At 45.5% G+C, this 27,697-nt stretch overlaps 1 protein-coding gene and 1 long non-coding RNA gene across 2 annotated transcripts in view; one reads left to right on the top strand and one right to left on the bottom strand.

Annotated features, from left to right (window-relative positions):
• The window catches only part of LOC310840260, a 29,727-nt gene extending 8,202 nt beyond the window's left edge, over positions 1 to 21,525 (top strand). Inside the window, exon 2 of the long non-coding RNA XR_014561881.1 lies at positions 20,664 to 21,525. This is a non-coding gene — a long non-coding RNA (uncharacterized lncRNA). The remainder of the gene's footprint in view (positions 1 to 20,663) is intronic.
• Positions 21,526 to 21,976: 451 nt separating this feature from the next.
• The window catches only part of LOC310840132 (uncharacterized protein), a 50,952-nt gene continuing 45,231 nt past the window's right edge, over positions 21,977 to 27,697 (bottom strand). Inside the window, exon 9 of the mRNA XM_083729330.1 lies at positions 21,977 to 27,456. Coding sequence (XP_083585456.1) covers positions 24,893 to 27,456 — 2,564 coding nt within the window. The 3' untranslated portion in view covers positions 21,977 to 24,892. The remainder of the gene's footprint in view (positions 27,457 to 27,697) is intronic.

The following is a 27,697-nucleotide window of genomic DNA, read 5'->3' as shown; positions in this document are numbered from 1 at the left end:
CTATACAACTACACACACATTTACACCCCCTCTGCCCTTGGCATCATGGGTGTGAGGCCATACAGAAGAACCTTCTAGGTTTTACCTGCCTTTCACTATGCAAATCAATGGAGCAATGTCCCCACTGAGTTGCATGGGGAAGAACAGAGAGAGAAAGAACACAAACAGATGCTGGAGACTGGGGGCGCTCCCAGTATTCTGAGATTGGCCACACTCCACAGCAGCCATTTTGTGACTAGACGTGTCCTCATGGCAGCCATGTTGTGATTGCACCCATGACACTTAAAAAAACCCCCAAATGTGCCTAAGGGCCCCAAATGGGACCAACATTTATATAAAGACCACACATTTGTTAAGACCCAGGCTGTGGGAAATGCAGCTTTAATCTTCTAGCCTTCGATCCTACACAGCAAAAAGTTTCTGTGGAGACTCTGAGCTCTTCCATGGAAACCCAGGGTTGTCTCTCAGTTTCTTGCACTACCCAGTGCCTTTTCCTGGTAGGCTATAATTTGGATGGGGAGTCCATGCCAGTGTCCCACACAGCAAGACAGGTTGCATAATAACCGGGAGTGCGGCTCTACGTGGGTAAAGGCGCTGGTGAAACCATGGAACCTTCTCTTCAGGTTTAGACATGCCCCTTAGTTGTTTGATGCCACTAATGAGTGTGAGGCATGCATAGGAAATTATGTATATACATACATAGACGCACACATGAAGAGCTTCCCAGCTTCCTCTCTCTCTCCATCCAAGGAGGAAATCCTATCCACTTCGCTGGCCAGGGAGCAAGTACGTAAGATTGCAGGGGTGGCCAAGACAAATCTTACTCAACTAGGTGCCACTTCTTCTTCCATACTCACAACCACTACTGCAGATCAGAAGCGACCACCCCTGCAGGGCAGCAAGCTGGCTACCTCAGTATACCGGGTTGGCCATCGTGAGAATTTGCACTGCAGGCTCCGCTGTCCGGATGCAGCTGGATGAGTGCTTTGGCCTGTCCACGTGCGCAGGGGAATTTGAAAGCCTTGTGCAATGTGACGAACAGGTGTCCTCCTGTATTTGTGTGTGACTGTGTGGGGGTGTAGTTTGTCTGCCTCAGCTTGTTCAACCTATCCGATCTGCATCAGCAAATAACTTGCACAGTGAACGCTGTCAACTTGCAGCAATATATGGGACACTTGTGTAGGGAGAACCAAGGCGCAGTGTTGGGGATTTTTCACCTTAGATACCCAAAGGTCTTGAGCAAGCTCCTCTGAATAGGTGTGCACAAGCATGCAAGCCGTAGGATGGGGGTCTCCCTCTTTTAATATCAAAAGAGGCCTCTCTCACTCTTTAAAAATTGGCTTCTTTTTTTTAAATAATTTTTATTAATTTTCCAATTTTAAAACAAAATAACAAACAAACATCAACAAACAAGAACATACAAACAAGTATAATTTCATATCCTCATTTTCATGAACCTTCTCTCTCGGACTTCCCCATACCTCACCCTTTCTGCATCCTTATTTAACAGTTTTTCAGCAACCCTTTACTCCAGTTAAATTGTAACTTATTTTCTTTCTCAGTTTCATCTTAATTCATCAAACAGTTTCAGCTGTAATTCTGCATCTTCCTTTCCCTTGACATTTTAGCACTCATCAATTTTAAAACAGTTCTTAAGGTCAACTTTAAATTTCTTCCAGTCTTCCTCCACCGTCTCTTTCTCTTGGTCACGGATTCTGCCAGTCATTTCTGCCAATCCCATAAAGTCAATCACTTTCGTCTGCCATTCTTCCAGTGTAGGTAATTCTTGTGTCTTCCAATACTTTGCTAGAAGAATCCTTGCTGCTGTAGTAGCGTACATAAAAAAGTCTTGGCTTTTCTTGCACTGGGTTAAGCAAATCAACAGGTAAAGGTAAAGGGACCCCTGACCATTAGGTACAGTCGTGGCCGACCCTGGGGTTGCGGCGCTCATCTCGCTTTATTAGCCAAGGGAGCCGGCGTACAGCTTCCAGGTCATGTGGCCAGCATGTGGTGGGATCATGTGGCGAACCAGAGCAGTGCACAGAAACGCCATTTACCTTCCCACCGGAGCGGTACCTATTTATCTACTTGCCCTTTGTTGTGCTTTTGAATTGCTAGGTTGGCAGGAGCTGGGACCGAGCAACGGGAGCTCACCCCGTCACGGGGATTCGACCTTCTGATTGGCAAGTCCTAGGCTCTGTGGTTTAACCCACAGCGCCACCCGCGTCCCTAAATCAACAGGTAGGGGTGGCAATTTGTTGACCAGTCGAAGCCATTCCTGGTGTGTGGCAGCTGTCACATGCTGACAGGTGAGAGCTGACTGCAGGGCAGGGACTCAAGGTGGACAACTACCCTAGAAGAAGCATGACATGTCCCACACCAGAGGTACTACCTAACACCCCATATGCCCCACCTTTGTGTAGTCGGTTTGCTTCCATGCATGCTTGTACACCCCTCTCTGTCTTCCAGTGAGGCAAGCAAGAGGCATTCTCATCACTGAAGGACACATCCTAGGCAGCCAAAAAAAACTTGGTTTGAAGCTGCGGTAGCTGGTAGCGGCAGCAGCTGGCTAATGTGTGTGGCCTGCAAAGAGTCCCCTGGGCAGATAGAGAAGCTTGGGGGCCGTCCCTGGGTCCTGAGGCTCCCCACCTCTGCACTAAAAGGCAGCGACTTTCTCCAGCACATTTCCTTGAACACGATGTGCTAGAGGTGTTCATGTTTTGGTAGTTGGGGTGGACATGCCTTAGATTGAGGGTCGAGCTAGACAGGGAGCACATGATTTAAAAATGTGCTCCACTGAAACTATGGGACCTCAGAGCCTTTAAACTGCAGCTGCCAGAGGTCAGACCATTAGCACATGAAAGCACATGAACTCTGGGCCTCCCTGCACTTGGCAGCGGAAGGAATTTCCTGCGGGTTGTCTTGCTTGCCCGAGCCATTTTGAGCTCTTTACTGCACGAGCTTCTGTGCTCCCTGATCACTTGTCTGCACCCTTCTTTTCACTGCCTGTTGCTATCCTACGCGCATGCATACAAGGTTTGCCCGCCGGTTGTCTTGCATAAGAACTGGATGGGGCACGCGAGCTAAGGGACCGAATTCCCTTCCCTGTTGCACATTCTCTTTGCACTGGTTGGAGAGGAGAAACTGTCCTTTGCGCTAGAGCTGCCTAGACCGATTTTCTTCATGGGCCTTCCCTCACCCCAACCCCCCCCCCATCCCAGCTCCTGCGGGCAGCTCCCCACCCTGGGATTCCTCAGCGATGAGGTGGCTCCTTTCAGATATGTTTTCTCTCTCTTCCAAATCCCTGAATCAGAGGGTGTGTCTGCTAGGCTCACAAATACTCGCAGGCTCCAGCAGGAAGAGGACAGAGTCTTTCCCATTGCTACGCAGCAGAGGCAGTCTATACCTGGCCTCCTGCCACCTAGGCCCTTGCCAGATCAAGCAGCCAACTCTGAAGTGCTGGTTCTTTGTTCCACCCATTTTGATAGCAGAGTTCCTTTTAATCCCCTTCTTAAGAGTCTCACAATTGCAGCCTTATTTCCCACAACCAGCTGCAGAAGGCGGGGGGAAATGGGGCAGAAAGCTTTTGAGTGTGCCATTTCTCTCTCCTTCCGTCTCGCCTGCCCTGCCCTTGGGAGTGACTCACCCTTTTACCTGTCCTTCGGCCCTCAGCAGTGCTCCTCCACCCTGGACTATGAAATACCACAGTCATGCACAATTGCTCACACAAGGCCTAGTATTTAACAAAGTTGCGGGGTGGGGGGGGTAGGAAGTTTGATTCAGTTCACATTTAAAGGTGAATGTACCTAATTTACCCTTTCTTTAACAATATGCCATCCAAAACTCAGCAACCCTCCAAAGTTCTCAGAATTTTGCAATGTGTTTCTCCAGCCAAGTAATGTGTCCCGAAATGCATATTCTAGGGTTAAGCATGCATTTTTAAAATGTGCATATACCTAAAAGCAGAAACAAAACAAAAAAAAAGCATTATGTTATGGGGAATTGCTTTGCAGAAATGAGTAATTAGGAGAAATGAAGATGGATTTTTATGAGGACTTTAAAAAAAAAAATAAATAAATTGCAAACTGGAAATAGTGAGAGCTGAATTTGAGACTGGAAAAATGAGAAACCTAAATGGACAGATTTTACCATTCCTAGTGCTGCTGGTGGTGGCAGGAGGCTCACTGGTTTTATGTTAAGTGGACCAGGCCATCACAGACTGGATTTTTGACTCTGTGGGTGCTCTTGCAGTGAGCTCAGTTATCCCCCTCCCCGCAACTTATTACAGGGAAGCCAAGCTACAAAGCTACCAAACCAGTGCATTCTATTCATTCCCCCCTCTTGCCCTTCTGCCTTCTCAAAGAACTGGTTTGCAGTGATTTTTCCGCCTTTCAGCACAGTTGCAGAACCAGCCTCTCAGACATAGACTGGCAAAGCACCGAAGATGCCCATGGTGAGAGGAGTGGTCCATGGGGCAGTTAACAATCCACTCAACCTCAACACAAACATGATTCAACATTAATAGGGCTGCATATCCTATTCCCAGCACTTCTACCATTCGCTGTCAAACCCACAGAGCCACTTACGAAAGGTTAATATCCTGCACATCAGCTGTGTGCGATAGGGAACTGGAGACCAGTGGCGTAGCGTGGGGGGTGCAGGGGGGCCGGCCGCACCGGGCGCAACATCTGGGGGTTAGGGTGCGCAAATCCACGGGTTAGGGTGCGCAAATCCACGGGTTAGGGGGCGCAAATTACTTGCCTTGCCCTGGGTGCTGACAACCCACGCTACGCCACTGCTGGAGACTAGACTCAGCTCCCAGCTCACCCTACAAAATAGCTGCTTGGTGGTATTTTTAACTTTATTTATCTACCAGCTGCATTCTTACACCTAACCTGAGCTCAGGGCGTTGTACCACAAGGATTAGAACAACCAGATACAGTCATCGCATATAAATCCATGTAAGAAACTTAAACACAAAGTCTCCAGTAATTATAGGCATTCTCAAAATCATCACGGAAGCCTTTAGCTGGCTGTGTGCACCTCCTTTGGCTTGAAATGCAAGCAATGAAATAATGCTTTCTTCTTTTCTCCAGCTCAGTCTGCTTCTAGACAAGCTGTTTATTGAGCATTCATCCTGATTTGTTTGCAGCGAGGTTAGACAGAATTGGCTAATTAATGAGCGTTCATTCAGATTTGTTTGTGGGCGGTTTAGAGAAAGTTGCACCAAGCAAGTGTTGTTCCATACTTTCCTGTCACTTTCCTTACGACAAGAAGTCCAGTGGGCGGGCGGTTGGAGAACAGGCTTGAATCTGCCAGTATGTGATTGAATCCCTCAGTAAAATAGCGAGAGGCTCCATTGGTTTGAAGGCCCAAAGTCCCTTAAAGAAAGAATTAATCTCTCTCTTGGATACCTGTGAGGCTGCCACTCAGCAGGGGAAACTTCAGCTTGCTTCAATAATAAAAAAAATGAAGCATCTAAGCCCCATCTGCACTGGGAATTTGTTAAGGGTATGGAGAGTTGCCAGGAGACCTTTCGTCCCCTCATAGGGATACAATTTTCAGAGTGGTTTAATAGTCAATCCTTCTTCCCAGGGAACTCCAGGAACTGTAGATCTGTGAGGGCAACAGCTGTCTCCTAACAACTCTCAGCTCCCTTAATGAACTACACTTCCCATGATTCTTTGGGGGAAGCCATGGCTGTCTAAAGTAGCATCATCCCACTTTAAATGTATAGTGCAGATGGGGCCTATGAAACTGGCCTGCTTAGGAATCCGAGAAGGCTTTCATTCCATTGTATGTGCAGCAGTAAACTAAATTTAAAGTCCGTGTCTAAGAAATCCATACTTTGTACCAAGAAACCTCAACATTTGCACGCAGAATGACCCATGCAAGCCACAGCACTATGTGCTAAGCTGCTTATTTTGCACACACATTGCTTTTTACTTCGATGCCCAGGCATTTGATTTTTTTGGTTTGTATAGGTTTGGGGTCCCGCCACATGCTGCAAAGACATTGTGTTGCTGCAGGAGGGACAGAATCATTCAATGTCTTCACGGGAACAGGAGGGAGCTGTAAGAGAGCACCATATTACCTCACCTTACCATCTAAATGTGAGGTTCCCCCCCCTTCTTCTTCCCGTTACTGCCCTCGTGTTTCTCAGTGCATTGTCAACAACATCACGAGGGCTTGAAACTTTAAAACAAAAAAGAAATTAAAATCAGGTTCTCACGAATGGGTGGCAGTGGGAGAAAAGGGGAAAGGCAAGGTGGCTGCACATCTGTCATTGGAGCATAGTGTCCCAGAGCCACAGCTCTACTTGCCTGAGTGTTCCTTTGCTGCCTGTCCACAATTTTCAGGAGACCACTTGGTGGCGCTGTTGTTCTAGTTCACTTGAAGCTCCGAGGAGGACGTGAAGTATGCAATTAAAAGGACTCCACCCTTGTGAGAACAGCTTGTCCAATCTGTTTTATTATTGCATAGAGAGAAACGAAACTTAGCCACCCACCTTATGTGAAGGTGCTGGTGGTGATCATTGGTTACCAGTAGACCTTTGCCAGCACAGTGGTACCTCGGGTTACATACGCTTCAGGTTACATACGCTTCAGGTTACAGACTCCGCTAACCCAGAAATAGTACCTCGGATTAAGAACTTTGCTACAGGATGAGAACAGAAATCGTGCTCCGGCGGTGCGGCAGCAGCAGGAGGCCCCATTAGCTAAAGTGGTGCTTCAGGTTAAGAACAGTTTCAGGTTAAGAACAGACCTCCAGAACGAATTAAGTACTTAACCCGAGGTACCACTATAGCAGTGTTTCCCAACCTTTGGTCTCCAGCTGTTTTCAGACTACAATTCCCATCATCCTTGACCATTGATCTTGCTAGCTAGGGATCATGGGAGTTGTAGTCCAAAAACAGCTGGAGATCCAAGGTTGGAAAACACTGCACTATAGTACCGAAGGCAAATAAGAACCCCCCACCTCTTGCATAACAAGTTGGATTTGCTGAAATTCCCTTTTCTGCACAATTCATATAGGTGCAAGCCCTCTTTTTCATTTGGCCATCCTAGAAGTGCCTGTTACCATCTGAGACTGGGTGCAAAGTTCTTTGGGGCCTTGCAGAATGCCTTTCTGTATGAATTGAGATACATGGTGTGTGTGTGTGTGTGTGTGTGTGTGTGTGTGTGTGTGTGTTTGAGAGAGAGGGTAAAAAAGGTAGGCAGGCAGATTTCCCTCCAGGAAGTGATATTCCATGGCGTAATATGCACTAGGCATTTTCTATAAAACACACAAGTCCCTGCCCACAGACTAAAAGCAAACTAAAAGCAACATTTAAGAACCTCTCCTTCCTTCCATGCTTCCTAGGTTGGCAGACACACGTTCCTTCTGATCCAACCAAGGCTAGATAGCTTTGTAACTTGGAAGTTTAGCAGGGAAGTTATTAGCTGCCTGGAAATTCCCGGTCATGTTTGTTCAGGCACATGCCTTTCAGCTCTGCATGTGCACACATACATTTCTCAAATGTAAGACAAGAGTATACACACAGACCCAAAAGCAAGACTCCATGATAGAAGCAGATAGAGCTGGAGTTGGATTTTGCAGACCTGGTTTCAATTCTCATTTCTGCCACGGACTCATTGGATAGGCTTCGGCAATTCGCTATAGGTCAGCCTCAGTTTCCTGTGTGCAAAGGGTTGCATGGAAATGGAACGGAAATAGAACAGTCAGCTCATTTTCCCAGAGAGCTGCTCAGCTGATTTGTGGATCAGGAAGTGGAAGCAGCCACCAGGAAATCTGCAACATTTTGCAGCTTTAAAAGGCATGTACAATTATTGACACCGTGCTCTAATTTGGTGTGGGAGAGACCTATTGTGCAGTCTCCCAGAGCTTCTGGGAAAGCTATAGGAGGGCATACATTAGGAGAAAGGGCGGACTTGCAGATTTCATCTAGGGGACGCCTACCATTCTGTACCCTCTCACTGAGCACTGTTATAGCATTGCTTTCCCCTGCCTCTAGTGTAGGGGTGAGGAATTTGTGGCTCTGCATAGGTTCTTGGACTTCAATTCCCATCAGCCTCAGCCAGTGTCGAGAACTTTTGAAAGAGGTGGTATGTCCATTAGATATGTCCTGCTTGTGAGTTTCCCATAGTCATCTGGTTGGCCACTGTGAGAATCGGGATGGTGGATTAGACAAGCCATTGGCCTGTTGCAGCAGACTCTTCTAATATTCATATGTTAAGACACAGCTTTCATGTGTAGTAGCTGCGAACACCGCAAAGATGACCTTTGAAGCACTCAGGGCATTAAAATATGTACTGAAGTGTTTAAAAAGAGAGCAGAATGCTCAATGATGTTATTTTATGGTTGTGCATTGGGGCCGCTGCACATGGTGTGACTGACACACTCTCTGTGGGGGTCAGCTGTGAGAAGTGGCTCACGCATGGATTATATGAATATTCTGCACATCATCACACACAGCACAAAATTGGTGTGGCATAGCATGGGTGGTGCTGTCGTCTAAACCACTGAGCCTAGGGCTTGCCGATCGGAAGGTCAGTGATTCTAATCTCCGCGATGGGGTGAGCTCCCGTTGCTTGGTCCCTGCTCCTGCCAACCTAGTAGTTTGAAAGCACGTCAAAGTGCAAGTAGATAAATAGGTACCACTCCGGCAGGAAGGTAAACGGTGTTTCCGTGTGCTACTCTGGTTTTGCCAGAAGCAGCTTAGTCATGCTGGCCACATGACCTGGAAAAACTGTTTGCGGACAAACGCTCCCTCGGCCAGTAAAGCGAGATGACTGCCGCAACCTCAGAGTCATTCGCGACTGGACTTAACTGTCAGGGGTCCTTTACCTTTACAGAGTGGTGGTGGGGGGGAATTGCCTGATTGGTGTGGTGATTGTGGCAAGCCTTTTTCTCAAGAAGGACTCATCCTTTGATACAGGGAAGAAATTGAAGCAGTCTCCATGTTGTAGCTGTGACACGAGCACCAGTTGATAGGCACTTGGGATATCAGGTATTCCACACACCTGAATAAGATACTTCAGTTCTCACACTGCCCAGTAACATTGCAAAATGTCTGGGCAATCTGTTACTCAAGGAATTGGTTTCGGTGGGATTCAAAAAAGAAAAAGAAAAATAGGCACCAGGCCTTGTGTGCTGAATGTCAGCCTTGCTCGAAAGCCACGGACTGAGCTGTTGGGAGTGGTTTTGGCTACCTCACCACCTCCAAGCCTGTGTGCGCTGCTGCCAATGCACCTGGTGAGCTCAAATAATTTTTTTTCTTTTAAGTCCTGGCAGATGTTGCAAAACTCGGTTGAGGTTGGAATGCTGGCATTCCTCTCCTGATTGGTCAGCCGATCAGCGAGAAGAGCAAGAGATGGCCTTATAAGGCAAACAAGAACACTTGCCGTACTTTGCCACACCTATGTAAGAGACTGGACTTGTCTGGAAAAATGGTGAACATTTCCTCTGTTGGGTGGAGCTGCTTTCTCTGTCTCTTCTAAAAAGATCTTTCTTTCTTTCTTTCTTTCTTTCTTTCTTTCTTTCTTTCTTTCTTTCTTTCTTTCTTTCTTTCTTTCTTTCTTAACAGGGGGAAAAGATCATATGCATGCAGGGGAAATCACAGCACACCTTACCTGCCAGAGAAATCTGATATGAAACATTTATGCTTTACCGTGTTTAATAAAGATCTCTGCTTTCCCCCTGTCCCCAGAACATCGAACCCCTGCACACTGCAGGAATCCCACCTCTTCTCCTGTTCTTATTTCTGCAGTGATGCATAAATATTAGCAATATAAATATTAGGGTTGGGGGGAGAAATTTGATCCAATTCTAATTTAAAGGCAAACATACCCAATCCATGCTTTCTGAACCAATCCACAAAGTGAAATATAGACAGCCTTCAAAATTCACACGTCTCTGAATTTTGCAGTGCAGTTCGCCAGCCAAATAGAATGTACCAAAAATGCATATATTAGGTGAAAGTGTGGCTAAAATTGCATATATTAGCAAAAATAACATACAAAAATGCATTATCTTAGCTTTGCAAAATTTGCATGTTAGGAAAACATTCATTAAAGTTTCTCTATTAGGAGAAATTTGCAATGAAATGCTGATGAATTTTCATGTAGATTTTTCTGGTGTAGAGATGTGGAGAATTGAATTTAGGAGGGAAAAGTGAGAAAGAGAGAAATCAGAACTGACATAGTCACCTACTCCTAGCATTATCCCACTGTTTCCTGCAGCAACCATGTGAAATGTGAAAATAATATATGTTGATTTATCTGATTGGGCCAGGAGATACATCTACACGGGGAGTTTAAAAGTACATCAAGTTAAGACTTTAACATTCACTGCAAGAAAAATCCACATAGCCTGACCTTTACTACCCCTTCACTTACATGAGAATGCGATTGCACTTATTCTGAAGTCACCGAGATGCTGTCAAATTGTTTCTGATTGCTGGAAACTCTGTGAAATTGATTTAGCTTTCTCCTTGGCACATATTCTGTCTTTTGATCTGGACCACCAAGAACTTTCGTGACTCCCCATTAAAACTGTTTTATTTGTGGTGTTTTGTTTTTCATCTAGGTTCACCTAGACCTTGTTCATCTAGGTCTTTTAAATCTAGTTTTAAGTAATTTTTAAGAGAATGTTGTAGTGATGTTGGGGGTTCTCCCAAATCCTGCAGAGCCAATCTTTTAATCAAATAAATCAATAGCATTATTGGTTTTCAAAGCATTTTACAGACAGTCTTCCAATCACCTATCAACCATCAACCTCCTAAGGAAGGTCAGTGTTATTCTCCCCATTTTGCAGATGAGATGCTGAGATAAGGAAGTGCCTTATCTTGGCCCACCTAGATAGCTCATGGCTGAGGTGTGATTTGAAACCAGATCACCCTCTTTGCCAGTAAAGTGCACCAGTTTCCCATCTCACTGAGGAGGCAACACATCCTCCTGATTGAAATCCACAGAATGCAAGACAATTTCTCCAGAAATGAATCATTCAGAGTCAGTTCCAGACAACTCCATCTTTGTGTTCAGATGCAACCAGGTGTGACTGGAGTGGATTCCTGTGAGAAGCTAGGATTGTTTAGATTGCTGACCAAACCCAATAGATGGGGAAAGCTCCTTAATTTACTCATTCCTTCTGCCAACAGGTCAAATGCTAACCACATCCTTACAAAGGACTAATTTATCATTACTAGAATCAAGTGGCAAAGATTTTCCCAGACTTTACAACCTCCTTGAAGGGCAATGGGGTTGGGTGGGGGTAATATTGCATTGAATGAACGTATATATATTTGACTTTCTTCTATAATGTTTTATTTGATGTTTTAAAAATGAGATTGGACTAGATGACGCTTGGGTTGCCTTCCAGCTCTTCAGTTTTATGATTCTATGATAAAGAGGTATAGAAGTCAAATGAATAATAATAATAAATAATAATACTGCACATATGAATATTCCTTCAAGGATAAAATTTTGCATTCCTATACATTTAGAACATTAGCATGTCCGGGAGAAAATTAGGGTTAGAACCATGGCATGCTCCTTATCTTCAAAGTATGACCCCTTGCCATCCCCAATCTGAAGTAGAGCATTTCAGGATTCTACCACATTATTCAGTGTGTAACATGTTGAGCATATTTTATTCCTAGGTTGGGAATATTTGGCATTGCAGATCTTGTTGGACTCCAGATCCAATCAGGCCCAGCCACCATGGACAATGGACAGGGATGACAGAGGTCATGTGGCCAGACAACTTGCAGAAGGTCTCAGGTTCCCCACCCTGTTCCTTCCTGTTTACACACGTGACTATACAAGTGCCATAAATGTGCTTTAAATGTGTGGTGTGGAAGTAACCATTGCAGGTTAACGATAATGTGCTTTGAAGGTGGGGGATGGGGGTTAGGTCACAGCAGTCCAATATTAAATCTGAAAATTAATTCAAAAGGAATCCCAGATAGTACCGAAAAAGACACTGGTCATGAATATTGTGTGTATGTGTGTGGGGTTTATTGCCTTGTTTTTGTTTTATTATGTATTTTGTACTCTCATTTTATATATTTTTTTCTGTTGGGAACTCCCCTGGGATCTTTGGATGAAGGCCTGTATACAGATTTAATAATCAACAACAACAATAATATTACAGGATGGTAGAAGAACTAGAAGCTCTCTTCTCAAGGCTTGGCCTCAATCTCAAACCTCTCTCTTCCCACACATTAAATCTTAGCTCTCAGCTCGGCTTGGCTCCTCAGCAAAGCTTTGCTTCCAAGGTACAGTAAGAAAGACAAACAATATGTAAAGAAAAAAATAAAAGTGGGTCCCGTGTTACGGACTGGGAGACAACTTGGCTTATAGAGGAGGAAATGTTTCCTAAATCCTTTCACCAGCTCCATGAGGAAAGAGAGATGACAAAGCTCTCTCTCCCCATCCCCTGTGCTTTGAAAGCACAATCCTGCTACGTTTTCCAGCATGAACATTTGGCAACTTGAGATGATAGACAGAGTCAGCTTGGAAATGTCTCTATCCCCAGTGTGAGCAATGCAAAGACCAAACGTTGATGCATGACAGTAACCTTGAAAAGCTCTAGATGGCACCCTGAGTGCATGCTTAGAAGCAGAAGGAGGGGGCGGGGAAAGAAGAAAAAGCACACAGCTCTTGGGCCATGGAATTCAGGTATGATGAGTTAAACTGGAGTGTTGACTCACCCAGCAACATAGCTGGAATTGTGGGCCTCTTCTGAGCTCTTCGCAACAACACAGCGTCCCTTCCAGATAATTCTCTAGTAGGTGGTGATCAGTAATGATCATTTCCTCACTTGGCCTCATTCTTCTCACAGCGCTGGGAGCAAAATTAAGGAATGCATAGCTTCATCCTAGGAATGTAAGCAGGAACCAATTTCCTCCCTTGTCTTCCTCTAAAACCTACTTTGTTCATTTTGCTTTCCGGGATGGCCAAAATGCACATAATTAATTGTGTAATTAATTGCAATGCATTCCAGTCAAGGGAGACATAAAAACAAAACAATCCACAATATAATTATAATGTTTGTGGACTAAAAAAACACTTGCTTGATTGCTGCTTCTGACCTCAGACAAACATGCAAATTGCAGGAATTCCTGCTCCTGACAGAATTCTCCAGCTTCCATATATCATATCTTCTTCTGCACCCTCCTGTCTTGAAGGGGGCAGTTTGAGTACTGCTGTCTTCCCTTGTCCCACAGAAGTCAGTTTCTCTGAAATATTATTATTTTCTAGCTAAGAAGAAGAAGAGGAAGAGTTTGGATTTGATATCCTGCTTTATCACTACCCTAAGGAGTCTCAAAGGATGCTGGTGGCGCTGTGGGTTAAACCACAGAGCCTAGGACTTGCCAATCAGAAGGTCGGCGGTTCAAATCTCCGCAACGGGGTGTGCTCCCATTGCTTTGTCCCTGCTCCTGCCAACCTAGCAGTTCGAAAGCATGTCAAAGTGCAAGTAGATAATAGATACCACTCCGGCGGGAAGGTAAACAGCGTTTCCTTGCGCTGCTCTGGTTCGCCAGAAGCAGCTTAGTCATGCTGGCCACATGACCCGGAATCTGTACGCCGGCTCCCTCGGCCTGTAAAGCGAGATGAGCGCTGCAACCCCAGAGTCGGCCACAACTGGACCTAATGGTCAGGGGTCCCTTTACCTCTACCTTTAAGGAGTCTCAAAGCGGCTAACATTCTCTTTTCCCTTCCTCCCCCACAACAAACACTCTGTGAGGCGAGTGCGGCTGAGAGACTAGCCCAAGGTCACCCAGCAGCTGCATGTGGAGGAGCAGAGACGCGAACCCGGTAGATTACGAGTCTACCGCTCTTAACCACTGCACCACACTGGATCTCACCACTCTAAGTGGTGGAGTGCATGCCCAAACCCCTAGGTTTAATCCATGCCATCTCCATGTAAAAGAATAAGGGTTCCGCTGATGAGATAGGCATTGGAGAGCTTGTCAGAGCTGACAATACTGGGCCAGATGGAGAAATAAGTGGGACCTGGTAGAAGTCAGTTTTTTTCTGATGCTTCTTAACAGTAATGAGCTGGAGGGCAATTTTAAGGCAGACTTGGTGACCAGAAGGATTCTTTGCCTCCCAAGCTGGGTTTATTTCTGGTCTTGGAGCATTGGGGGGCTGGGGAGTAGATTGGGAAGAATGTGTGTGAGTTTTTAATGGGACTTGGCTGGCAGAGGAAAGCTTAAGCATTCAATTTGCTCACCAATTTCTCCTTGCCAATGGACCCTTTCTCTCCTTCATTAGCCAGCTTCAGGACTGAGAGCACCGTGGCTCCTGCAGTTTCCCCGCCTTGCTTAAAATGAACTGCTTTGCAAATGCAGCCCTGCAGCCCTGCTCTCTATGTGTAATAGGTGCACCTGTAATTAGGTGCAGTCGTGACCGCCTCTGGTGTTGCGCTCTCATCTCACTCTATAGGCCGAGGGAGCCGGTGTTTGTCCGCAGACAGCTTCCGGGTCATGTGGCCAGCATGACTAAGCCGCTTCTGGCAAACCAAAGCAGCACACAGAAACGCCGTTTACCTTCCCGCCGGAGCGGTACCTATTTATCTACTTGCACTTTGACGTGCTTTCGAACTGCTAGGTTTGCAGGAGCAGGGACCGAGGAACAGGAGCTCATCCCGTCGCGGGGATTCGAACTGCCGATCTTCTGATCGGCAAGTCCTAGGTTCTGTGGTTTAACGCACAGCGCCACCTTCATCCCTTGCTCTCTACGTGAAGGTTGCACCTATGATTTCAACCCCTTCACGTTGCACTACAGATGTAGAACAAGCTCTTTGCTTTGGTCATTCCTCGTACCCATGCTGAGCCAGCAAGGAATATGATAGCAGCGATGGCACCTCTTTGCCCCCCACCATTTTAATCGCATTCAGGACAACAAGTGAATACAGCGCATGCTCGCATCTCAGTTCCGTCCTAGCTGCCAGGTTGCTATGGCCTACCCTGCTTCTCTGTGTGGTAACAGCTAGGAGGTAAACAGTGACTCATACAGGCCTCAAGGACTGCTGGGAGCTGGAATGAAGAGAACATACCTGGACAGCTCACAGCAATGCTATGAGAAGCAGCTTTGAGTGCCTTGCTAGCAACCTGTCCCCCTTGTCTACAGCCAACTGCTATTTTTCATTTCAATATTGGCCCCAGTCCTGCCCTGCTAAACTAGTTCAAATGTTTAGCTTGTCTATCTGGTGCCGAATTAAATCGTGTCCGCTGCTCCCCCCCCCCTTCCCAGTTTCCCAATAATTCACTGTTTGATTTGTGGAAGCATCACCAGCCCTCCCTCCCTCCCTCCCTCCCTCCCTCCCTCCCTCCCTCTCACTCCAGTTCCTCGGCCCCACCTCTCAGTCTACAGAGATGCTATTCAGAGCTTAGCCTCCAATCCTATCACTTTCATGCCCCTTTTCATTTCAGGAAGTGTCTTGGCAAGACAAGTCCTGCATTGTTCGCCGTTGGAAGGGAGCAAATGCCCACTTCTCAAGGCTAGAGGGCACTGTAGATACGTGCGAATTTTCATTCCCATAGGCTGAGGTGTATGGCAGGGTGGGTGAGGAGAGGACTGGCACACTTTATACAGTGGTACCTCGGGTTAAGTACTTAATTCATTCCGGAGCTCTGTACTTAACCTGAAGCTGTTCTTAACCTGAAGTACCACTTTAGCTAACGGGGCCTCCTGCTGCCGCCGCGCCACCGCTGCACGATTTCTGTTCTCATCCTGAAGCAAAGTTCTTAACCTGAGGTACTATTTCTGGGTTAGCAGAGTCTGTAATCTGAAGCGTATGTAACCTGAAGCACATGTAACCCGAGGTACCACTGTATAAGGTGCGGTGTGTGAGAACCTGTGGTAAAGGGAGCAGCAAGCGGTTACTTCGATGAGCACAGACTCCGCCTCTGCCCTCCCTTCTAATATTTTCTGTGTATGTTAACATGGCAAATCTCCCCCAACTCTACAACCATTAAAGGTGAAAAAGCTTTGCCCTCTTTTGTACCTGGCATCCCTACTGTGCACCTCTCTGGACTTAGTTGTGTACAGCAAGGGGGAAACAAGCCAGGCAGAGGGAGCCCAGGAGAAATTTCTTCTGCTGGCTGATGCTTCTGCGTGTCCAGACATCCACATTTTTTAATTTTATGAAGGGGTAGGGTGGTCTAAACTACAGAGCCCAGGACTTGCTGATCAGAAGGTCGGCAATTCGAATCCCCGTGACGGGATGAGCTCCCGTTGCTCAGTCCCTGCTTCTGCCAACCTAGCAGTTCAAAAGCACGTCAAAGTTCAAGTAGATAAATAGGTACCACTCCGGCGGGAAGGTAAACGGCGTTTCCGTGCGCTGCTCTGGTTCGCCAGAAGCAGCTTAGTCATGTTGGCCACATGACCTGGAAGCTGTACACTGGCTCCCTCAGCCAGTAAAGCGAGATGAGTGCCGCAACCTTATAGTCGTTCGCAACTGGACCAAACAGTCAGGGGTCCCTTTACCTTTATCTTTAGGGTGGTCTTCTTCCTTGCAATATTCCTCAAGGAAAATATGAGCCCATAGGCTCCCCCCTTTGTTTGTTTGATCTGCCTGCTCTTGCATAACAAATGAATGAATGAAAAGTGTGTTAAAGGGAGAAATTCTCAGTTGGGCCTCACCACCCTTTCATTCGTCTTGTGGCTAGGCTAGAAGTAGTAGAAGAAGAGTTTGGATTTGATATCCCGCTTTATCACTACCCGAAGGAGTCTCAAAGTGGCTAACAATCTCCTTTCCCTTCCTCCTCCACAACAAACACTCTGTGGGGTGAGTGGGGCTGAGAGACTTCAGAGAAGTGTGACTAGACCAAGGTCCCCCAGCAGCTGCATGTGGAGGAGCCGGGAAGCGAACCCGGTTCACCAGATTATGAGTCCCCCGCTCTTAACCACTACACCACACTGGCTCATGCGTGCATGCGCACACACAAACACATGCACAAATACTCCATTCAAATCGGGCACACAGCAATAGGGAGACCCATACTGGCTTCCTGATGAAAATCACCCCTCTTCCTCAAGCTGCTATTTGCATTAGTAGGGAAAATGTATGGATGCAATTTTGGGATTGGGCTATTTCTGTGTGCTGCTCTTATTATGCATTCCACCTAGGGTGCTTCTGGACAAGTATTTATTATGGGACGGGTGCTCCTTATGCCCACATTATTTTTTTGCAACATTTATACATTGTTGGCTTCAAAGTGCTGAACAGTAAAAGGTAAAGAGTTTGGATTTGAAGAGTTTGGATTTGATATCCCGCTTTATCACTACCCGAAGGAGTCTCAAAGCGGCTAACATTTCCTTTCCCTTCCTCCCCCACAACAAACACTCTGTGAGGTGAGTGGGGCTGAGAGACTTCAGAGAAGTGTGACTGGCCCAAGGTCACCCAGCAACTGCATGTGGAGGAGCGGAGAAGCGAACCCAGTTCCCCAGATTACGAGTCTACCGCTCTTAACCACTACACCACACTGGCTCCCCTGACCATTAGGTCCAGTCGTGACCGACTCTGGGATTACGGCGCTCATCTTGCTTTATTGGCCGAGGGAGCCGGCGTACAGCTTCCGGGTCATAATAATAATAATAATAATAATAATAAATTTTATTTATATCCCGCCCTCCCCAGCCGAAGCCGGGCTCAGGGCGGCTAAGAACCATAAAACAGTACAAAAGTACAACACAACACTCTAAAATCATTCATTATAAAATTAATTCATGTGGCCAGCGTGACTAAGCCACTTCTGGCGAACCAGAGCAGCACACGGAAACACCATTTACCTTCCTGCCAGAGCAGTACCTATTTATCTACTTGCACTTTGGTGTGCTTTTGAACTGCTAGGTTGGCAGGAGCAGGGACTGAGCAATGGGAGCTCACCCCGTCGCAGGGATTCAAACCACTGACCTTCTGATCATCAAGTCCCAGGTTCTGTGTTTTAACCCACAGCACCACCCACGTGAACAGTACCCACCCTTTAATTCAGATTTCCCCTTTCTTGGGAAAATTCACCACATTTCAGTTTTACTTAAAAAAACCCCAGCCCCCATTGCCAACGAACCATTTGTGATATTTCAGCAACTTGCCTGCATTATTCAATTTCCATCCAAAAATATCCACGTTCAGCTGGCCTAGAAACAGATAGATTGTAACCCTGTCAAGCAGGCTCTTAGGGTAAGGGAAAAGCCTGTATTCAATTATCTCTTTCTTTTGTGTGCAAGGCCCTGCCCCTTGTGTACAGGCCAGACTACCCAAGGGTAGAGGGGCGCTTTTGATCCCACCACAACTGCTACCTCCAGGCATAATGCTTTGTTTTTTCATAGAAGTAAATGGTAGCCATTCTATTGGAGGAAAATAAGGTAAAGTAGCTAAGTCAATGCTTGGTTGGCTCCGCTGCATGACTGAGGCTCCTCTCAGTCAGCTATTGTGACCAACACACTAGTCTCTCTCCAACTTGGTTCCCCAGATGTTGTTGGACTACTACTCCCATCATCCCTGGTGAGTGGTCCTGGCAGCTAAGGATGATGGGAGTTGTAGTCCAACAGCATCTGGGGACCCAAGTTTGAGAAAGGCTGCCATATACGTTACTCCTTACAGATCAGTGGCAACTATTGAATTATGTAGGAGAGAGTAAGGGGCAGAATTGAGTGTGCTTGTGAGTATGTTTAAACCTGCCCCTTTCTCCATTATCTGATGTCCCCAGTATCAGTTTAGGGTAATTTCACTGCTCATCTAAACAACACAATTGTTTCTACATTTGCTGCTCTCCATCTATTTACCCAGTACTTTTCCGAGCACAATTCAAAGTGTTGGTGTTGACCTTTAAAGCCCTAAACGGCCTCGGTCCAGTATACCTGAAGGAGCGTCTCCACCCCATCGTTCTGCCCGGACACTGAGGTCCAGCACCAAGGGCTTTCTGGCGGTTCCCTCATTGCGAGAAGCAAAGCTACAGGGAACCAGGCAGAGGGCCTTCTCGGTAGTGGTGCCCACCCTGTGGAACGCCCTCCCATCAGATGTCAAAGCGATAAACAACTACCTGACATTCAGGAGACATCTTAAGGCAGCCCTGTTCAGGGAAGTTTGCAATGTGTGACCTTTTAGTGCATTTTTGGTCTCTGTGAAAGCCGCCCATAGTGGCTGGGGAAACCCAGCCAGATGGGCGGGGTACAAATAATAAATAATAATAATAATAATAATAATTATTATTATTATTATTATTATTATTATTATTATTATTATTATTTGCCAGCATAAAAAACCCTGATGTTTGCTATGAGGTAACAGCAGTATTTCACCTCCTTTCTTGAACAACAGAAAGTTCCTTTCCTGCAAGCAGATGGCCCAAATCTCAAACAAAAAATAGATAATTAAAGGCCTAGGTATCCTCCTATGTATTTGAACCACTGCATAGCTCTCTTCCAAAAGGGGCTACAAGATCTCTTCCCAGAATGCTTAAAGGCAGCAGCTCCCTGAACAGAATGCAAACCATCCAGGGCTGGCTCAAAACTTTCCCCATAGTGACTCGAAGCATGAAGGCAATTCTTCGGTGAGTCACATCTGGAGAGCCTCTTACTGCTGTTTTGATGCACCTTATTTGCCTCACTATTTCCATTTGGAAATACTCCTATCACAATGTTAATCTGTCAAAAGTTGTTTGCCCTGCAGACGAGTATCTGCATTTTATGGTGACTAAGAATACACATTGCGGTCAAATAACTAAAGCCTGATCCCTGGATGATGATGGTGTTTGTTTTCTAAAGACAGCCAAAAACTTGACATTTTGTCTTTTCTCAGTTTACGTGGGATGAACTAGGGAAGCAAGGGAATGAGATGTTTTGCTTGCTACCTGCTTGGAGAAACTATTGAACAGGCAAAATGGCCATTATTATTCAGGGTGGTTAAATATGCACAATGGAAGGGTTTTCGTTTAGCAAGGACTCCTGGGAATTTATAGTGTTCTGTGTGGATATTCTTTCTGCATCCCAGGAACATCACTGCCAGAGAGAGTAGACCACCCTGTGTCAAGAATGGGTGGAAGGGCTGTAGGTCAAATAGTAGAGCATCTTCTTTGAATGCAGAAAGTCTCAATTGTGAGAGCCAGTGTGGTGTAGTGGTTAAGAGCGGTGGACTCGTAATCTGGTGAACCGGGTTTGCTTCCCCGCTCCTCCACATGCAGCTGCTGGGTGACCTTGGGCCAGTCACACTTCTCTGAAGTCTCTCAGCCCCACTCACCCCACAGAGTGTTTGTTGTGGGGGAGGAAGGGAAAGGAGAATGTTAGCCGCTTTGAGACTCCTTAGAGTAGTGATAAAGTGGGATATCAAATCCAAACTCTTCTTCTTCTTCTTCAATTTCGATCCTCACCACCTCCAAGTATGGCTGGGAGTGTTTCTGGCCTGAAACCCTGCCTGTTAACTGTGGACAGTACAGTGGTACCTCAGATTGAGTACTTAATTCGTTCCGGAGGTCCATTCTTAACCTGAAACTGTTCTTAACCTGAAGCACCACTTTAGCTAATGGGGCCTCCTGCTGCTGCTGCTGTGCCCCTGGAGCCCGATTTCTGTTCTCATCCTGAAGCAAAGTACTTAACCCGAGGTAATATTTCTGGGTTAGTGCAGTCTGTAACCTGAAGCGTCTGTAACCCGAGGTACCACTGTACATGGACCAATGGGTTGACTTCCAATTCAGCATAAGGAATCTTCCTATGATCCTAAGAGGATGGCAGCACCCCTTTGCCCCCCCCAAGTGCACTCCATAGGAGTGAACAGAATTGTATATGGGAAGTAGTAACATTTTCCCCCCCCCACCTCAGTGGATTGAACTGTCAGGGGGTAAATTATATCCTAAATACAATAAAAAGGTAGAGGGCAGTGCCATGGACAGAAACGCCCTATTGGGTGTCCTGTTGTGTAGAAGCCTGATGATCGTCTTCCAAAGCAACTACTCTATTCCGAACTTAAAAATGGAAAGTGTAATGCTGGTGGTCAACAAAAGAGGTTTAAAGACTCTCTCAAGGCAAATCTTTAAAAAATGTAGTATAAACACCGACAACTGGGAAACAGTGGCCTGTGAGTGCTCCAATGGAAGAACAGCCTTTACCAAAGATGTCATGGACTTTGAAGATGCTTGAACTCAGGATGAAAGGGAGAAACATGCTAAGAGGAAGGCATGCTTGGCAAACCCTCACCATGATCAACTCGTGCCCAGAAACCTATGTCCCCACTGCGGAAGGATGTGCGGATCCAGAATTGGCCTCCATAGTCACTTACGGACTCAAAACTGTGTTTATGGAAGACAATCTTACTCGGCTATGAGGGATCACCAAAGAAGAAGAAGATATTGAACATACATTTTGAATTTTGTGCATTTTAGCAAACATACCAAGTGGTGATATTGTGCTGCCTTTCCCATGCTTCTTATCCTTGCTTTCACCCTTCGACAACTGGCTAGGAAGGTAGGACTTTTATGTGGACTTTATATGGTGTTGAGATATTTGATTGCAATAAATAGAGTAATAAATATAATTCAAGTAGGTGAGGGTCATGAGCCTCAGTAACTGATATTAGTTCCTTGCAGAGAAGTAGGAAGGTGATCTTTTCAGAGTCTTATGAAAAACATTGTATATTGTCTTCCGTGGAACACACAAACACACACACACACACACACACACACACACACACTTTATATGACCCTCCCTAATTTTAAAGTATCTGTTTTTTTCTTTAAAAAATTAAAAAGGGGATATTTGGCAAACCCAACACACAAGGATCTTTTGTATTAGGTAGTGCTGAAGTACTTTGTGAGCTGAACATAAAAGCTTAATGATAACTCGCTTTAGATATCCAAAGTGTGGGTTCTATGGAGCAATCAGTGGGCCTGGAATTTTGCTGCTAAAAGTAAGAGCAGATGTTTGGTATAGGAATCAGGTATTTTTTGAGGAATGAATGACACTTCTCATACTTTGTTTTTAAATAGCTCAGTACTTTTATTAACACAGCGATGTTTTAATACAATGCAACAGAAATAAACAAAGAGGATCTTTTCTTCAACAGCATCATGCAACCTTATGGACCAGGCTTCCCAAGTAACTAATACCTTGCCCACAGAAATTTATGCAAGTGAGAACAATGGGCAAAGAATCGGAAATCTCATCTGCTTTAAGTTGCCATTGTGATGGTTCTCGAACATAAAATTTTGATAAACCCCAATCTGGCTGTAGATGAACAGATTTCACTGCACGGGTCAGTGGCTGTGAAATTTGAACTCCCCCGTGTGCTTTAAAAACTGCCAAGCACTGGAGGTCAACATCCTCTTTTTAGTAAGCTGTTGCATTTATCCAACTCCTCTTAGAGCAGAAAATATGCAATGAATGTATTAACTATGTTTCCCTTATGCAACATGGCGTAAGATTGGTGTCTTCACCGACCTAGAAATTTTCCATTGGGGAAAATCAATTGTGGTCTCATCGGCCTGTTCACCTATATATTCCCATTATGGGCTGTGGTACAAAGCCTATCAAGATCCAGTACCAATAAGGTTGCAGGAGTGCAGGTTGATGGCAAAGTTTGACCCCAATGTGTAGAAATGCTCCCCTATAGGTTATATATTTAGTTGCAAACAAAGGAAAAACTAAGCATTAAGTTAAGAAGAACCAAAATAAGTTATACAAATATATGAGTAATGCTAATGGTATCATCTCAGCAAATACTAATAAATATCCTACGAGAATAGCACCTAACCTCAGATCTGCTATTTGTCTTTTACTTTAACAACTGACTTCCATATGCAATATGTACACCTGCAGCAAAACCCTCACCTGAGAAATAGGCCAATACAATTCAGGGCTCATGTCCTTGACCTGTGATCAAGGCAAACTTGAAAGGTCCCATTTTCTCTTTCTCTGGAGACAATCCTCACTTCACATTCCACAGTCAGTCCCCTGCCTTCTCTTTATCTCTCTCTCTCTCTCTCTCTCTCTCTCTCTCTCTCTCTCTCTCTCCCTCCCTCCCTTGTAACTTTCCACATTGTTCTCAGTTTTCTTGGCATTACTCTTCTGAGTTAGTAATCACTGCCTAGATATTTTCCTCCTTCACCAACTAGGCTTAACTATCATGTGCATATTGTTTTTAATTTGTTTGGGTTTTTTCTTTTTCTTTTTTTTTAAAAAAAGAATACATTCATCTATATTTGCAAGTGCAATCCTATGCATGCCTACTCATGAGTAAGTCCCACTGGGTCTTACTGCTAGGTAAGGTTGCACAGGATTCCAGGCTTAGTTATGATCAGCTTCCATCACCTTGTCTAATCCATAAGCAGAAATAGAGGGGCAATGGAATGGTGCCATTGTAGCAGCAGTGCAGCTGAAGTACACAATGAGGCTTAAGTTAATTGCTCAGTCTCTAATCACTGGACTCCACAGTCCCTGGATCTGAGTACACATGTTCAGCTCTACAACTTGCTGATACAGAAAAGAAACACTACACCAACACCTATCTATAGTCATTACACCAACACCTATCTATGCTCATATAGACATGCAAAGTTCTGCCCTACTCCATTGTTCCCTGAATCTACAAAATGATAGCATGTGACTATGTTTGGGTAGGCAGTTGGCCCAGAATGTATGCTAAAAATCACTGAGGTGCACGTAATTTGCTTTGCTTCACTTTCTTTTTGTCTGGCTCTTATGGTGCTCTCTCAAATACAAATGAACAATTCATTACCAGCTACAGTGGTACCTCGGGTTACAAACACCTCGGGCTACAGACTCCGCTAACCTGGAAGTAGTACCTCGGGTTAAGAACTTTGCCCCAGGGTGAGAACAGAAATCGCATGCCGGCGGTGAGGCGGCAACTGGAGGCCCCATTAGCAAAAGTGGTACCTCAGGTTAAGAACAGTTTCAGGTTAAGAACGGACCTCTGGAACTAATTAAGTTTGTAACCAGAGGTACCACTGTATTCCTAATGGTAGTATGGTTACAAACACCAATTTTGCATCATTTTGCATCTATTTTGCACCAGGAGTTTCATGGCATCTAACCTGGAGAATGTATATTCTCACATTCTGCTTCAGGAGCATAAGGGAATAAGAGTTTGTGCTATTGTCTCATGCAACTGGCAGGTACTCTGAAGAACTGGGATGGAAGAACTAAATTCTACATCCGTTATAGACCGGGTCTTGTCCAGATGGGGACAAGTTAAGACCCCATGTGACATGTGCTTATCTGTATGCAAGAGTCGTGGAATAGCTCACATGCAAAAAACTGTAGACAGCTGAAGTAGATGAAGTGTAACATGGGCCTATTAAAAAAAGCAAGTGCTTAACACAGTTTTAGCAAGACGAGGCCCAACCATGACCTGACTTGTGAGATACATATTTTAGTTTGCCAGAGCCTAATGGTGTCCCTAAAAGCAGCCAGAAGAGGAGCAGTGAAATGTCCCCACTGGTTGCACTTCTCACACAAAATATCCCTTGCTGAGCACCACTTGTATTTCAAAAAGCCCAGAAATAATTTAATCTACATATTAATTTTTTTGAGTATAAGTAAAAGAAAGAAGGTGGAAAGGGCACTGTTTATAATACAAGTCAAAAGACTATTCTGTTGGCTTCTAGGTTCTTCCAATAGGTAATGCTAGTATTATAACTCCAATACTAGTTTTCCCTCACCACAGAGAATACTACTCTGTGAACTTGACCCCCACAAACCCTAAGAGACAAGAAAGGTTTCGTTGCCACCTGTAGGAGTCGGATTTCCAACTGTTAACCTCAGTAATTTAAGGCTTAATGTGGATTTCCATCTGTGGACCATGAGTCAATGGATGGAATGAGGCTTCTAGAAGAAGGTATCTGGATCCCAGTCATGTGCTCCTAGGAAACTTACTCCATAGAGCCAGACTCAACATAGTAGCATATTTCACCAGCTGGAAGGTGGTGGTGCTCATCAGTGCTAAATTCATAGACCATACAGACAGGGATTCCAATTGCTGGCTCATCACTCTGGGATCTGGAAAGGCCTCTCTCCACCAAAGGTCCACTCTCTGGGAAGCCTTCATGTCCACCACTGTGGCTTATGCACAGGTTTTCTACTAGGGCCTCTTCACTTCTGCCGCTGTAGCTTCTAGAGAGACCAACTTCTGGCACATTTTCTTTTTCAGAGCTGTGGCTTCGAGACAGACTGCTTTCTGGAGCATCTTCGCTTTCAGTTCTAGACAAAGTAGGGGGTGAAATAACTGCACATCTATAGCTGTAGCTTCTAGAAACTGTGCCCTCTGGGATATTTTCAGTTTCCTTGCTGCTGCTTCTAGATAGACTAGCCTCTGAGGCACCTCTGCTAACTTCACTGGAGCTTCTATAAAAATCAGCTGGTTTAAAGCTCCCACTTTCTCCACTGTGGCTTCTAGAAAAGCTTGGCTCTATAGCATCTCCACTTCTTCTGTGAATCCAAATAGGAGTAGATGTCTCCACAGGGCTTCCACTCTCGCCACTGTGACTTCTAGCAAAACTATCACCTTTGGCTTCTGTACTTCTACAAAGACCAGACTCTAAGATAATGTTATGGGCCTCACTATAACTGTGATCATCTACCAACCTTCCACTTCTATCACTATGACTTTCTTTGCTTTCACTGCTGTGGTCTCTTGAAAGGCCACCACCTACAAATCTTCCACTGTTGCTGCTTTGGCTTCTGGAAAGACTACCCTCTGAGGTGCCTCTGCCTCCACTACTATGACTTCTAGAAGCACTACTTTCTATAAAGTTTGCATTAGTACCACTGGAGCATCTAGAAAGGTTGCCCTCTTGTGTACCTTCAGTGCGGGCTCTAGTAAAGACAGTGTCTGCAAAGCCTCCACTTCTGCTTCTAAAAGAACCACCCTGTGAGCCATCTCTGCTGGCCTTGCTGCTGCTTCTAGAAACTCCACCAACTGGAACGCCACCATCTTCAGCGCTGTTGGTTCTGGAAACCACAGACTCAGCAGATCCTTCGCTGTCATGGGCTTCCTTTTCATCACTGTAGCTTCTAGAAGGGCTGTTAACTGAGATGTAGCTGCTTGCCCCACTATGACTTCTAGATATGCTACCCACTGGGACTCCACTATCTTCAGCACTGTTGGTTCTAGAAACAGTAGGCTCAGCATATCCTTCAATTCCATGGCTAACATCACTCTCGTTTCTAGAAAGGCTACCACCAGAGGCATAGCTGTTTGCCTTGCTATTGCTTCTAGATACACCACCCACTGGGACTCCACCATCTTCAGCACTGTTGGTTCTAGAAACAATAGGCTCAGCATACTCTTCACTTCCATGGCTACTATCATTCTGGATTCTAGAAAGGCTACCACCAGAGGCATAGCTGCTTGCCCTGCTATTGCTTCTAGATGTGCCACCCACTGGGACTCCACCATCTTCAGCACTGTTGGTTCTAGAAACAGTAGGCTCAGCATACCCTTCACTTCCATGGCTAACATCACTCTCGTTTCTAGAAAGGCTACCACCAGAGGCATAGCTGCTTGCCCTGCTATTGTTTCTAGATATGCCACCCACTGGGACCCCACCATCTTCAGCACTGTTGGTTCTAGAAACAATAGGCTCAGCATACCCTTCATTTCCATGGCTACTATCATTCTGGATTCTAGAAAGGCTACCACCAGAGGCATAGCTGCTTGCCCTGCTATTGCTTCTAGATGTGCCACCCACTGGGACCCCACCATCTCCAGCACTGTTCATTCTGTAAACACTAGGCTCAACACATGTTTCACTTCCATAGTTTCCATGGATTTCATTTTCATTACTTTCACTTCTAGAAAGGCCACCTTCCACATAGGATACACTGGTACCACTATAGCTTCTAGAAAGGCTGTCCCCTGAGACACCTTCACTCTCACCACTATGAGTTCTAGCATAAACTTTATCTGCTAAGTCTCCACTTCTGCTGCTTTGGCTTCTAGAATAGTTGCCCGCTTGGACACCTTCACTTGCGCCACTGTTGGTTCTAGCGAATACACTGTCAGTCAAACCAACACTTCTGTTGCTTTGGCTTCTAGAGAGGTTGCCTTCTAGGTTATCTCCACTCCTGTTACTGTGACTTCTATAACTCCCACTTCCATGACCTTGACTTCTAGAAACACTGCTATTCATGGTGTCTTCAATGTCTGCAAAATTTCCACTTCTGCTACTGCTTCTAGAAGTACTACTCTCCAAGGTGCCTTTGCGGATACTGCTATGACTTCTTGAAGCCTCTGAGATACCCTCTGAAGGACCTCCACTTCTATTGCTATGGCTTCTAGAGAAATCATCATTGGAAAACCCTCTGCTTCCACCACTGTAACTTCTAGAAAGTCCACTTTCCAAACTGCTTCTGCTACGGTTCAGGTTATCTGTTGAAACTTCATTTGCTACGCTTGCCACATGTGAGGTGGTTGTGATGTTGGTGTTTGATGAAGCTGTGAAGGAAAAACAGAGAGGATGGTTGCAGTTTTGGGAGGTTTCTCTTATACTTTTACTGTAAAGGTAAAGGGACCCCTGACAGTTAAGTCCAGTCACGAACAACTCTGGAGGTGCGGTGCTCATCTTGCTTTACAAGCCGAGGGAGCCGGCGTTTGTCTGTTCCACAGGCAGTTTTTCCGGGACATGTGGCCAGCAGGACTAAGCCACTTCTGGTGCAATGGAACACCGACACCAGAG

The sequence above is a fragment of the Podarcis gaigeae genome (assembly GCF_964106915.1).
Source record: "Podarcis gaigeae genome assembly, chromosome: 2".
Lineage (NCBI taxonomy): Eukaryota > Metazoa > Chordata > Lepidosauria > Squamata > Lacertidae > Podarcis > Podarcis gaigeae.
This window is presented reverse-complemented; position numbering and strand designations above follow the sequence as displayed.